This window comes from Lepidochelys kempii, chromosome 2 (assembly GCF_965140285.1).
Source record: "Lepidochelys kempii isolate rLepKem1 chromosome 2, rLepKem1.hap1, whole genome shotgun sequence".
NCBI lineage: Eukaryota > Metazoa > Chordata > Testudines > Cheloniidae > Lepidochelys > Lepidochelys kempii.
Window position 1 is genome coordinate 107,979,704 of NC_136381.1, and position 15,603 is coordinate 107,995,306.

At 38.3% G+C, this 15,603-nt stretch overlaps 1 protein-coding gene across 4 annotated transcripts in view; it reads right to left on the reverse strand.

Moving 5' to 3' along the window:
• Positions 1 to 7,021: 7,021 nt before the first annotated feature.
• Positions 7,022 to 15,603, reverse strand: part of CDKAL1 (CDKAL1 threonylcarbamoyladenosine tRNA methylthiotransferase) — a 665,563-nt gene continuing 656,981 nt past the window's right edge. For all 4 annotated transcript variants that reach the window (XM_078851602.1, XM_073331895.2, XM_078851603.1 and 1 more), the window contains one exon: positions 7,022 to 7,664. In XM_078851602.1, coding sequence (XP_078707728.1) covers positions 7,470 to 7,664 — 195 coding nt within the window. In that variant the 3' untranslated portion in view covers positions 7,022 to 7,469. The remainder of the gene's footprint in view (positions 7,665 to 15,603) is intronic.

A 15,603-nucleotide genomic window follows, 5' to 3' on the forward strand; every position in this document is an offset into this window, starting at 1 on the left:
GGTATTAGTTTCCTTCTGTGCTGCCAATGTATTTCTTATGTGATGCAGCTGGTAAATAATAGCCTCTTGTACCTTAATATGAGTGTGCTAGATTTTTTTTTTATATTAGCACTCTACATGGGGGGAATTCTAACACCTGGAACTAGTATGTTAATGAAACTACAGCTCTGTGCAAAATTCCAGCTGTTAACGTGAGATCAATCCATATGACCAAAAAAAAAAGGTGTCTGATGCTGCATATGCTGCTGTGTTTTGGTTTTGGGGAGGGGAAGGCATCTGCATCTTCATCTGCACCACAACATGGCACTATGCAAACTTACCCTTATCCCCAGTCTGCCCTTCTACATGCTATTTAGCTGCTCTGGACTTTTTGGGGGTTTGAGATGTGCATATGAAGTGCCTCCTTTCAAGATGCATGTTGAAGTGAAAAGCTATTCAAGACTTGCAGACATCCTGCTGCTATCAGGAATGGAGAGATGTATTTTCTATTTATACTGCCCTCAACGTGCACAAGATGCTCCAGAGGACAAATTAAAAGCAGTTCCTTAGGTGTTTACAGTTTCATATGAGAGATTGCAAATGAGAGTAACTAACAACTGTGCGGGAGGGCAAGGGATGAGAAAGCACAAGACTGACAGTAACAATATCATTTTTAGATACTTGTATGACTCTCATCATACTACTACTTGGGCACCTTATACTCTTTGATGTCACAAGTACGGTTGTGAGGTAGGGAAGTACCTATGATTCTGATTTTTCAGATAGGGAACTGAGGCACAGAGAAGCTCAGGCTCTGATCCACAAAGTCACTGGGTGAGAGAAAGTGAGAGAATGCATCACAACACCCAAGTCCCTTGGGGAATTCAGGCCTAAGACCACTCAAGGTCATATAGGACGTCTGTACCAGTGGAGGAAATTCAACCCAGATTTTCCACCTGAACCACAGGACCATCCTTCCTGTCTTATCCTTCCTCTCAAAATAAAATCATCTGGGTACTGAGTTATGGGAAGCATATATCCTAATGGCTCAGTTAAAGGAACTTTTTATGGTGGCTAATTCTCTGTGAGAGACACAGAAGTAGTGAGATTTTAGGAGGATTTGAATGAGGATTGGGGTTGTGGCTTAGTGACTGGGTATTGGGAGGGGATTCTGCATATAGGTGGAAAAAGGCACGGAAATGGGTGTTGGATAGGAAAAGAAGGGTGTGTGAGAGTTGTTTTTGGCACAAGTTTGAGTAGGTCTTTAGCTGAAGCTCAGGCATTTTCATGATTTTTCCAATGGTAAATCATTCACAGCAGTAGTACACTGCAACGTGTCCAGAACAAAAGGCCCAAAGACACTGCACAGCTTTGCCAGGAGGAGCAGTACATTACAGGCAGAAGTCAGGGACACAGCACTTTCTTTGCGGTTATGTTGCTTCAGTATTGTATGGATACCTTTAAAATTAACATGTAGTAGGTTACAATTTCCCCACTCACCAACCAGAGAGTGAGGCTGGTCCACTTACCCTAAGAAAAAAGGTTTGTTTCACTTGAATGATAAAACACTGGGGCCTGGTCTACACTACAGACATGTATCAGTATAACTATGCCACTGAGATGTGTGAAAAATCCACTCTCTAGAGCGATGTAGTTATACCGCTGCTAACCGCCCCCATGTAGATGCCCAGGAAGGTGGATTAACTACGCCAATTTGAGTCATGATTAACTACACCAATCAGCGTAGGAGCGTCTTCACTTAAGCGCTACACTGGCGCAGCTGCACCAATGCAGCATTTTAACCTGCCCTAAATCAGAAAGAATGAAATACAACGCTAAAGAAAGACAACAGTTAGCTGGTGTTTAACTAGCCCAGTTTTGCAGCGATCACTGTTGTTTTAACTATCTAACCCAAGGGCTTTTCCTGCCACTATTGAAGTCAATGGAGGCTTTGCAAGTGGGCACTAACTCCCATGAGTCTATTCCTCAGCCCAGACCTGCACTGCAGTTTTATAGGTATTCCCTAGCTTTCCCATAGACTTCTTCTGTCCTGCTCACATCAATGCCACAGCTTTACAAAAGTTTCCTCACTTTTTCCTATTCTTGAGCATGAAGTATAATTTTAATTTTTAAATTAAAAAGTTAAGTGTTTATTAATGTTTATAAATATAACAAATGCAGTTAAAATAAAACTGTTTAGAACACTTGCAAACTATCCCCTTGTCCCCTGAAATATATCACGTATTCAGAAAAAAAATTGTTTTTATATATTATATATATGTAGCAAAACAATACCCATCCTTCCAGGTCCCCAGAACTCTTCCATGTTACTACTTTATCTTTGTCTTAGTCAGTCCCTGAAATAACACTTATCATGACAAGCTATTTTAAAATATAAGCTTAGTATTAACACACATTTTCACAGACATATTTATAGACATCCTGTGTGTGGGCAGAGCAAGCCACCCTCCGTATGTATTCCAATGAACTGGAAGATTGGAGCTTTTAAACTGTCAGACCTGTGTATGGGTAAGAGAGACTCTATTTTCACTCATATCACAGTGAAAGATTAGCAGCTTGAAATCAGTTTGACAGTTTCAGTTACTCTATTGCATACCACAGGGAATTTTAATTCCAACCTGTGAAATTGTAATTGCTTCTCAAGAAGAACAGAGGGATTCTGGGTAATGGCCATAGCCAAGATCAGTGTCAGAGTTGCCAGTTGCTGCCACTTCAGATATTACTGGCTGTTATTCAAAAATCATTCCAGCTTTCCATACGGGAAGTTGAACTAGGGAGTGAAACTAAATTAACAGAAGCTGTCAGATGTTCAGAAATATGCAGGCAGCGATGTGACAGAGGTGTAGGAACTCTCCTCAAAAGGTACCTTTTCTCTTTCTCGCTTTCTTAAAAATAAGGCTTATGCAAAAAGACAATTTGTGTTTTATGCTCATTGTTAAATGAGGATGTCATCAGTAAAAGAATGCCGTTTAATGGAAGGATTAAATGTCAATCCTGCCCAAACAGCAGGAAAAAAACGTTATCAGGTTGGTGTTTAGAGCAGATTTAACATGCCCTTGCCATTCAAGTTTTGTAGTGTGATAGATTCCTCACTGAAAAGAGTTTGAAGTAGAGAGCACAAAGCTAACACAGTCATCCAAAAACAAGCACAGTTGAGGCTCCTTTTTGTTTGGGGAAAAAAGTAGGGTTGTCAATTAATCGCAGTTAACTCATAATTAATTATGATTAAAAAATTAATCGCAGTTTTAATCACACTGTTAAACAATAGAATACCAATTGAAATTTATTAAATATTTTGGATGTTTTTCTACATTTTCATATATACTGTATTCTGTGTTGTAACTGAAATCAAAGACATTATTTTTTATTACAAATATTTGCACTGTAAAAATGATGAACAAAATAAATAGTATTTTAAATGAACCTCATACAAGTACTGTCGTGAAAGTGAAACTTACAAATGTAGATTTTTTTTGTTAAACATAACTGCACTCAAAAAAAATTGTAAAACTTCAGAGCCTAAAAGTCCACTCAGTCCTACTTTTGTTCAGCCAATCACTAAGACATACAAGTTTGTTTACATTTCCAGGAGATAATGCTGCCCTCTTCTTATTTACAAGTCACTGGAAAGTGAGAATAGGCATTTGCATGGCACTTTTGTAGCCAGCATTGCAAGGTATTTACAGCCCAGCTGTGTTAAACATTTGTATGCCCCTTCATGCTTCAGCCACCATGTCATAGGACATGCTTCCGTGCTGATGATGCTCTTTAAAAAAATAATGTGTTAATTAAATTTGTGACTGAACACCTTGGGGGGAGAACTGTATGTCCCCTGCTCTGTTTTACCCACATTCTGCCATATATTTCATTATATCAGTCTTGGATGATGACCCAGCATATGTAATTCATTTCACTATAGATTTCACAACGCAAAGAAGGTACCAATGTGAAATTTCTAAAGATAGCTACAGCACTTGCCCCAGGGTTAAGAATCTGAAGTGCCTTCCAAACTCTGAGAGGGATGAGGTGTGGAGCATGCTTTCAGAAGTCTTGAAAGAGCAACACAATAATGCGGAAACTACAGAACCTGAACCACCAAAAAAGAAAATCAACTTTCTGCCAGTGGAATCTGACTCAGATAAAGAAAATGCATCAGCCCACACTGCTTTGGATTGTTATCAAGCAGAATCCGTCATCAGCATGGACGCATATCCCCTGGAATGGTGGTTGAAGCATGAAGGGACATATGAATCTCTAGTGCATCTGGCATGTAAATATCTTGGGACACCAGCTACAACAGTGTCATGAGAACACCTGTTTTTCACCTTCAGGTGACATTGTAAACAAGAAGCAGGCATTATCTCCCACAAAAGTAAACAAACTTGTTTGTCTGAGCGATTGGCTGAACAAGAAGTAGGACTGAGTGGACTTGCAGGCTCTAAAATTTTACATTGTTTTATTTTGAATGCAGGGTTTTTTGTACATAATTCTATATTTGTAAGTTCAACTTTCATGATAGAGATTGCACTACAGTACTTGTATTAGGTGAATTGTAAAATACTATTTCTTTTGGTTTTTTTTACAGACCAAATACTTGTAATCAAAAGTAAATATAAAGTAAGCATTGTACATTTTGAATTCTGTGTTGTAATTGAAATCAATATATTTCAAAATGTAGAAAACATCCAAAATATATAAATGGTATTCTATTATTAACAGTGAGATTAATCGCACGATTAATTTTTCTAATTGCACAATTAATCGAGATAATTTTTTAATCTCTTGACAGCCCTAAAAAAGAAAAGGGGTTGATTACTAACTAGCCAAAGACATACTTAAATGGTTACTGTGAATGAATATATGTGTGAGAGAGTGAGGATGCATAGGCTTTAGGGATATCTATCTATATAGATAGATATATATATTTTTGCAGTGTGCTTCATGGGGCAAAGGCTACCTTTTATTTCTGTGTTTCTACAACATCTAGGACAGCAAAAGAGGATCCTGATCTATGACTGGGGTTCCTAGATACTATGGTGATACAAATTCAGAGTAGACTCAATGTATCAGATTTCTCAAGCACTGTGATGGTGCATAGAGGGATGCTCTTTTGTTTAACTAGGTCTCAAACCATAATGATGCTGTACAATTTAAAAATTAACACCTTGAATGGCACTCAGAAGCAGCTGGGAAGCCACTGGGAGCACATAACAGATATAACGTACTCACACTGACCTGCTCCATAAAATAGAGTTGCACTAGTTGAAGTTTATCATTAATCTACAATGGTAGCCTCAAGTAGCAAACAGTTGGGATTCAGTTTGTGTTTTGCCTGAAAGCCCAGTTGAGTTCTTATTTGATTAGAATTGGTTTATCTATCCTTGATCTATACCCAAAGTTTACCAGCCACAAATCAGGCAAATAAAGAATGTTCTATAATAGAATGTGTAAGAGAAACCCCTCAAAGTCAAAAGGAAGATGGAAACATACTGATTATTTAAGGACTTCCAAATAACTTTGGAAGACTTGATTTGAGAACCACAGTATATGCAGCCATTTTCTCCTACCTTCTGCTGAGATGCATTTCTTTTTGCAAAAATTCTGAGATTATAAAAAGTTGTTGATGAAATTCTGGCTGCAACTAAGTCAATGGGGCCAGGAATCCACCCTGTTAATTTATCCACAAGCATATTAAGGATAAACAGCATGAACTATGGGTATGCATTTTTGGAAATCTGTACAAAGATAACAATTTATTTACAAGGTACTCTGGTGGAGAGCTGGAGAGAAGATATGGATACAATGGACTCTTAAAAGTGGGTAGAGGGTAGAATTTATTTGTATATCTTATTTCTACAAGATGACATTTTTCCTGATTTATTGATGATAGCAATACTCTTGCAATTTTATTGTGATTCTCATAATATCTGGTGTTTTTCTGCATGCCTCAGCTCCTGGAATCAAGTGTTTCAGTGAGAATTTCAGCTTTCATTTTTTTAAAGTAAGTTTCTAGCCCTCATAGTTGTGGAGAAAAGCCTCAAAAGGTGAACAGAGCTCGTTTCACTGAAACAAAATCTCAAAATCTGCTCAAAATTTCAAGAGGCTCAAGTCTGCAAAACAAATAACAATCCAACTTATAAAAAAACCTCTCACAATTTTAAAGCCCTTGAAATTGGCAATCTTGGATCTTGTTTGTAGTCATTACAAATTCATATTTTCTGAAGATAAGCATGTTTCTTACTGAAAGACTAATGATGGATCTTCCTGTTTAATTATCTGTAACTATTATGAATCCTCGCTTTAATTATGTTTCTTTGAAAGGTACACAACATTTTTACTCAAGTTATTATTTATTTGTACTACATTAGTATCTAGGAACTCAACCAGGACTGAGGCCCGTGTGCTAGGCACTGTACAAATACATAATCAGAGACTGTCCCTGACCCAAGGAGCTTAACCAAGATAGACAGCTTGGGTGAGGCCACAGAGAAGGGAACTGACTTGAACTAGGTCATGCAGCAGGTTCACTGGCAGAGCTGGGAATGGAGCGGAGACTTCCTGAAAACATCCAGTGCTCTATCCACTAGATAATGCTACCTCCTTGAAAAGAATAGAGTTAAAAAGAACAAACAACAATTTGTGGTGTATGTGAAATGTTATTTCCCCAATAACAAAGTATTCTCACATTACTTATATAAGGCCTGATCTAATGCCCACTGAAGAGAACGGGAAGATTCACATTGATTTAAATGGGCGTTGGGTCAGGCCTATGCTGATCCCACTAAATTTGCCTTTTACAGAAATTCATGAATTTCCCACTCAACAATAACAAACAAAAGTGTTCAAATTATTTCTGTGTAACAGTTCTTTTTTCATATATTTAGAACAAAGTGAGTATGTTCTTTAATGTTCCTAGTTAGGAGGCTGAGCTACTGATGTTTCTTTGTTGTAGGCCAAAAATTACTTTAGACATGGCTGACACACCAGCGGTGACAGATGACAAACTGCAATGGTCGAACAGTTCTACTACTGAATATTTGATTTTAATATACAAAGACAAGCATCAAGAAAAAGGTTTAAGGCAGCTTCAAATGCTCAGCATCCCAAGATCAATACTTCTTCAGAGAAAACATTCCTTAACAATTTAATGGGTTTCCTACATATGCATTTACCTGAAGCTACGTAAAAGACAAAATAAGCAAACACCTGCTTTTTCTTTAAAAAGAAAAAAAAATCTACAAGAGAAAAAGTCTGATGTGACAACCCATTTTCCTGCTCTTGATAAAATAACCACAGCATGCAAATAGGGGCAGGATGCATCTCACTTAAACTGTGGATGAAAGGAAAGGCTTAGGGTGAGTACAAATTATTGCTCAGTTTACATCTGTTTTTTAAATAGATTTCCTCTGAAGATTTTAATCAGCACTTTATTTTTGTTCACAAAAGCTTCATTCAGTTCAGTGTTCTATTTAAACACCTCCATAATAAAAAGTAACAAGAATTGCCAGTAAAGCCAGGCTGACAGACAGCATCTTCAGTCCACCTCCTTCTTGCTGCCAAGGAAGTTGCATCACCTTCCTGGAACTCAATGATGCTTTTTCTCGGATTCCAGCAGAAGGGCATGCTTTCAAATTCAAGCCATTTTCCAGCACATATCTGAACTCCTGTGGAGAAATGCAGGAATTAGATTAAGCTTGCATGCTAATTACATTTGATGATGTATATCAAGTACAAAGGAAATCTCCCCTTAGTAATAATGTCCCTTTTAAAGTCAAACAATACTTCAGTCTGTACTGCATCTTGAATTCTTCTTGTTTATCTCGTTCATTTCTCAGATATGGTGAAGAACTTGTGCTGATGCCATACCGAGTCAGTCTCTTCAGTGAAATTAATTTCCAAATCAATAAAACTGTTAACAGCACAGACAAATTGCTTGGCAACAATGTCAAAGAGAAGTTGTTTGGGAGGGTGTCTTTTTTTGTTTTGCTACCCTCCCACTCTTTGGTTCCTTCAAATGGGACTGTATAGCTAGCAATACAGGGAAACAACAACATTGCCATTTTTTCCACAGCAGGGCCCTGCAAATGTCAATCATTGTGTCTATCCCTGGTGTGCTATCTCAGTGATGTTCTGAAGTCCTCCCCCAGCACTTTCCCCCTGACCCTCACGAGGCAGCTGTGCTAAAACACTCACCTTCTTGTTCATATTGAGTCTCAAGGTCCCCTGCTAGGGCTGCTATTACCACTGTCAACGTGATTAAAAGCACCAACAGTTCTCACTAGCGGCAGGATCTATACTGTAGCATGGTTAGGCACGCTGAGTCGCCATTTCAGACTTAATTTTACCATTCAGACGTAAAGCTAACGGAAGTGTTCCTACTGCAATACATATCTAGTTCAACAGAGTTTTATGGTTAAAAATCAGTGTCTGTTTAAATGCCATCAGAATACATCAGCAAGAAGGTGTAAATGATGGAAAACAGTATAAAACAAAAAAGGTTTACTAATATGTTGTCATAACATTTAATTTTTTCATTCTGTTTATTTTGGCTTATGCTTGGTTTATGTTACATTTTTTCCTAGACTCATTTTCTTTCTTTCAAGAATTTCTTTAATAAATTGGAATGAACCACTTGGATTTTAACTTCCTGAAATCTCCCATTTTAAAATATTTTTGGAGAGTCACCTTTTGCCCCTCACTTTTTCTACCTGGGCATCATTACCTTTGCTTTCCACTTGTACTACCAAGTGCCTGTCTGAACAATCATACAGTACATTCCTAAGCAGCTGTAACAAGGTTGTGTGCATGTTTGTCCATGGCTAATGTAGCTCCTGACTCAATACAACAAATATTACCAACTGAAGGTGCCTGCCCACATCTAAGTGGGACAGCACAACCTAAATAGTTGACTTGCAGCCTGCTTCCTTTATCCACTCCAGGATTAAATACTGTTATAGTATTTGTGGAATGAAAATTATTATAACTGCTTAGATAAACAAATATCAAAGGGGCAAAATGACAGCCTCAGGTAAGTGCTTTAACATCTGAGGTGTTGTTAATTCAGAGTGCACGCAATGCTAGTTGGAGGATTACTGACCATGTAACCTGTGAAACGAAGATGACTTGCTACATGTACAGTAGGTAAAAGATTGTCAGGAAGGAAGCAGAAATAAGTCGACAAGTATATTGGGACATAGTGCTTTCCAGTTAAAGCATGAAAACTAAAGGATTCCAGGTCTGCATCACTACATTGTGAAGAATGTGTTCACTTTTCACCACAAAATATTTTATGTGTTGACGGATATTGCTCTGTACTGATAGGTAGAATAATTAAAATCTATTCCTAAGGAATCTAAAAAACTAATAATTGGCTACAGCTATTTTATTTCAAGAGTCAAAGCTACTTAACCTTTACATGCAAAATAAACTGGAAACCACAGAAAACCTATTATTAAGGTTTTTATTTATCTGAAACAAGCTACCCAGTAATATACTCGTTTTTAAGATTGGTCAAAGTTGGAGGAAAACCTCTCTTCGCCTCAGACTGCATGTGTTCAAAATTCTACCCATCTGAGGCAAATCATTTCTTTTCATGGCCACATAAAATATTAGGTGTTTTTCATACTGTCGGTTAGGTAGATTGTGAAAACAATCAAAACAATTTATGATCTGCATTGCTGTGTATGATGGCCGGCCGCAGACACATCCCTCCTATTCCCAGCCCCAACCCCCACACACTCCCAACACCACGACTTGCGAGGGGAAATCTCCCCCAATCAAAACCCAGGTTATTAGGGTCCTTTTAGGCCTGCCACTCTGGCCCTTTTATCTCGCATGGATGGATTGGAAGGGGATAAGAATCTCACTTGTATTTGACAGAACGATTCCAATAAGTCTGATTACTGAGCTCACTTACAATCCTGCATTGCACTAAGTTTATATGGTGGGATATACCATAGTGTCTTGTTTGTGAGAATCTTGATCAAACATGGATTTACTTCCAAGAAAATCTTCAAGGCACATATGTAAGATTCTGAGTTGGTCTAACTTTCACCGTACATAATCTGCATCCAGTGGAAGTATAACATTTCCTTAAATCTAGTTTGAATGGATTTTCATAAACTGCAGGAATTGCAAAAAAGTACTGTATAATGCAATCAAGTGAAACTCAATAGGAATAAAGCTAGACAAGAGCCTGTTTTTCATCTGAAAAACATTTGGATCAAATACACAGGCAACTTTATTATGCTTTTATAATCACGTAGCATATGTATAAAAAGTTGTGTGCCATAACTGAGTCTTGATATTATTTTCCAGACACAAGCAGTTCAGAATTAAAACTGTTGGTAAGCTCATAATTAATAGAAATATTGCTCCCACTAATGAGAGAGAGAAGGGGAAAAAAGTGGGAAGAAATGATCAAACACAAATGCAAAAACAGCCACTGTGAGTCCAGCATCTTGTATTTCCACTGAATTAAGTCTTTCATCTTATTTTGGCAACAGCAAAGTAAACACAAGACTTTGCTAATAAGGTATAATATAAATTATTAAACCATCTAGCATATGATCAAATGCATTTCAGATTATTTTCTGAATAATTCTGCCCTGACAACTGCCAGGAGTAATATATTTTGCATGCTCTTGTACAGCCACATTGATTGCTGTCTTTCTGATGCTCTAGTCCCTGACTGAAATACATACATCAAAACCGAAGGTTTGGCATCTGTCAGTCACAGCCTAGCTTTTTTTTGGGGGGCGGGGGGGGGGTAAGATCTCACTTCATGTTTGTCAACAAAGACCTGATAGCTACTCTTCAGCTGTGAGCTGAGGTTTTAACGGATTCCAAACATTTCTTATATGCAAATTTCTTTTATGGTTCAGGGTATTGTTAGAACTTGAAGTGTTAGCTAACTACAGTAAAAAATTATTTGACTGAATATATCTCAAGATAAATTAGACTGCTGATTTTTTTATTCCAACCATGCAGTACTATAGGGTTTCTCAAACTTTATTGCACCGCGACCCTCTTCTGACAGCCAAAATTACTACACGACCCCGGGAAGGGGGACTGAAGCCTGAGCCCAGGACCCCAGGCAAGGGGGCCAAAGCCCAAGTCCCGCTTCCCTGCGGGGCACCTAAGCTTGAGGGCTTCACCCCTGGGAAGTGGGGCTCAGACTTTGGCTTCAGCCCTGACTCCCATCAAGTCTAATGCCAGGAGTTCGCGACTCACTTTGGGGACCCAACCCACAGTTTGAGAACCACTGCTGTACTAATACACACTTGTACTACTTTGTCAAAAAATAGAGATCTTATATAATCAAGCACAACAAGCATATGTGAAAAATTAAAAGAAAAAATGTTAAAATATGCATTATGCATCATATGCTATTTGAACCACAAACACTTGTTTGTGGCGCTTATATTTTGGAAGCATTTTCATTATTTTCAAAGCAAACAATTACAAAAAGGTCCTACAGAATATATTAGAAAATCATAGCCCTGCTATCAAATTCTACTGGATAGTTATAAAAATGATAAAAAGGGTAACATTTCTTACTTGATTCTATAGATTTATAGAAGTAATTTCTATACAACCCCATTACACATTTTTATAGAGCCCCACATGTTTAATCTCTACCAAATTCTATAGGCTTTTTCCCTAAGGCCAGGTTATGATCTTAAGAGTTGAAAATAATCTGCATATAAATAAATTATCTTTTTCCAAATGTCATTACATAATCCTCACAATGCTAACAACATGTGGCATCCTTGCCATTGTGCATCTCAAGTAACATGCAGTACTATCTAGTTGGAAACAGAAAAAAAATGAATGCAAAAAAAGTAGTTTCTGTTGCAACTTTTCAGTTCCCTAACTTAAGTGTGTTTGGGGCAGCTGATGTGCCATATGTTTCCATCTGTAAAATCTCACCATCCTCTAACCTAAGAACTGACTGATTCCAGATGCCCATTCAAAGCTAGGTAAAAGTTTGCCTATTCATTACAAGAAATGGGAAGTCTTGAAAAATAACCAAAACAGCAAGGCCCTTTTGAAAGAGGAATTTCACTTTGTTTATTCTTTTCATTACGTACGTAGGAAGGGCAGGGGGAGAGAATTGGACACAGGGTAAAATATATAATTAATATATATTTGTTCTCAGTAGAAGGAACAGAGGGAGCCTCACCACGTTTTGGTAATATGCTTTGATTCTTACTCAATTCCAGAAGGAAAATAAATTAATGAAAGCATCGTACAAATAGACTGCAATCTGTAAACCTGTCTTATTATCCATAGATAACATCCAAATCACTGAATCTGACCCGGTCAACTCAGGTCATGACTACCACTAGAAGCTTGCCTGTGGACAAACACAAACAAAATGTTTATTTGATAATGAGGGGTCATGCATAGACTGATTTTAAGCTACAGTGTGTCAGTTTCTCTCAGATCTAACAGTTTCTCTGAGATTCATTGTCCATTATGAAGATCAATTTTTGTTCTGCCCTGCCCTAGCCCCACACGTCAAGACTGCAGCCACATCTTGATGCTTCTTCTTCCATAACATTTCCAAGATCTGGCCTTTTCTTTCTTTCAATATAGCTGCCACACTCCTAAGCCCTCAACTCCCATCAACCTACTCCTCTCTGAAATTGTCCATGCTGTGTGTCTGCCTCAGGCTGAATTTTTATGAATAAATGAAAAGATCTGATAAGGAGCTAAGAGAGAACTGGGACATGCTGGGTAAAGAGAGTGGGAAACTGAATAAGGAGCCCAGTAGGTAGATTGGGACTAGCAGCTGGTGGAAACAGGAATGTGGATGGGGGGGAGGGGAGTGGGTCGGAATTGGGATTGGCTGGACAAGGAGACTGGAATGGGGAGTCTGGAGGAGTAAGACTGGGCAGAGAGACTGGGACTGGAATGAGAAGCCAGAGCGGTGAACACTGGGACTGGCAAGGTAAGCAGAATGGGACTGGGATGTGGAATATGTTGGTGGGGAGCTTTGCTAGTTAGGAAATGCCAGAATTAATTTTGGACTCCTTGTATGTATGTATGCATGATATGATACAGTTTTTAATTATATGATCACATAATTTTTTTCCACATGAACTCTAACTCATTCAGTGCACAGAACGTATGGTGCTCAATTAATGAGGAGCTGTTCAATTTTTCTGTTTTGATAATGTACACACACAAGGGGGCTGAAATGAGTTTGCCCAGGCAGCCTTAACTCTGGCACTTTTATTCCTGTGCTGACCTTTATGTGATCCCCCATATTCACTTTTTCACTCAGATATTCTTTTATAGTACATATAGTTAGGATTTTAAATTCTTAGATTTTTATTTTTTCTTTACACATACCAGAGTTCACAAGGTAGGACAGACCTTAAATCTTTTCATCTCAATCCTGAACTTCCTGTGAATATAGACACTGAAACTGCAAAATCTAAAATACTAAAGCTACCTTTCTGATATCCTACTCTTCTTTGTATTATGAGAGTGCCTAGAGGCTGCAGTTTCACTTTACAAATGTAACAAAGGGTCTGTCTTCACTTCTAGATGGAGGTATAAATTCCAGCTTGAGGAGACATACCTGTCACAATTCTGATCAAGCTACTGTTAAAAATAGAGTGTAGCCATAGTGGCAAGAGTAGCAGGAGGGACTACCTGCCCCAAGTATGTACGTAGCGTCTTGGATGGGTATTTGCTTAGGGCAGCTAACCCCACTCACAGCACCATGGCTACACTATTTTTAGTGCACTGGCTCAATCACAGCTAGCATGGGTAAATCTCCTTATGCTGGAATTTGCCCCTCCAGGGTGATGTTCAGACACACCCAAAGATATGGTTCCTGCACTATAGAGTTTACTATCTAAGTGTAAGACTATAAACTAGAGATGGATAAAGCACAATCGGGAGAAGCGTAAGAAAACAGTGTGATGATATTGGTTGCCACAGAAACCAGTGCTCCCAACAAACAAACTGCCATTGTGAAAAAGCTATGTCCCATTCCTCCCAGCCTCCTGTACTGCAGAAGAATCTGCTCACAGTGGCACAGTCTATCATTATGTAGCAGTCAGTGATTAGACTTAATAAGCTCATCAAAAATGCTTTTTAGTATCAATATGTTGCTAAGACTGACACAGGTAATTCTTCCACTCTGTTGGTTGGCCACATTAGACCTTTTAAAAAATGTTCATGTGCAAACATAATCAGTTCCTGTCAAACACATATAATCTCACTGGTTCTAGGCAACATAATTCCTTGTAAAATCAGAGAAGCTGGATCAATGCGAGTCTCTTCTGTTGTTTTACAATTTAGCAGGGATTCTGGGGCTTACTCATTCAACTCATTTCTCCCACCTTTTTGAAACCCTTTGAAGAAATATTACTGAAATTAGTTAATACTGAAGCTTCTCATCAGGAGTAGAAAAGAAGAAAGTAAGAGAAAAACACAGGAGAGATACTGAAAATGATAAACATATGAGGTGTTTTTAGGGAAAAGGAATATTACAACCTCGTGACCTTGGCTGATTTAATCTTTCAGAAATTGCTATGTTTGGATTAAATATCCCTTCGTGTTATTTCATTTAAATTAAAAAGGCATCACAGTAGCCACTTCTCTTTTCACTCCACAAGGCACTTTCTGAGAAGAAGTGGTATAATCTGTTCCTTTTAGGCTATTGAGAATTATACATCTGGCCCTTCCCCCCTGTCGTCCTATGACAGAACCTCTGATTGTGTTACAGCATCCTCAGTGCCCCTTCCTGTGAGAAACATGAGGTAAATGTCTTGTTGACTGGTTCAGAAGGTTAAAGAATTCCTGACAATCAAGGCATCACTTTTACCACCTTTCCAAGGAACAGATTACAGACTTTGAAAGAATTATCAGTTTGATAGATATACATTCATAAAGATCCTTTTTGTAAAATGATCTTGCTACATGATACTACTACTACTTTGCACCTATCTGGCAATTTATATTTGAGGATTTCAAAGCATTTTACAAACAGGAATAAATTAAGTCTCACAACACCCTTGTTATCTTAAATCTAAGTAAATCAATGCACAGAAAGGTTAAGTGACTTGCCCATGATCACACAGCAAGTCAGTGTCAGAACCAGGAAGAAGACCCAGATTACCTAATTCCTAGTCCTGCGGTTTAACCACTAGACAAAGCTCCTTTCCTGGTGACCAATAATCTATACAGTAGGTGTCATACACAGGTACCCAGTTTTCCTGTATTGTGCTATGTTTTGATTTAGCATTTATGCTTCAGTAGTATCTATTTACCGTGAGTATTGTGAATGTGTCGTTAAGAGAAGATTAAGTACAAATGAATATACTTCATTTGGAAAAGGAAGCAGAAAGAGCATTGTACCGTACGGGGTGGGGAACTCTGCCAGGTCTGGTATGAAATATGGAATGACAGGGTTTAAGGCCAGAAGGGATCACCAGATCATCTAGTCTGTCCTCCTGTATATCATAGGCCACCAACGCCATCCAAAACCCAACAACTGGAATTAGACCAAAGTATTAAAGTCCTCAGGAGACTAAAGTATTGTGCGTCACAGGGACAGAACAGGAGGGACCGAGGTGCACCTCT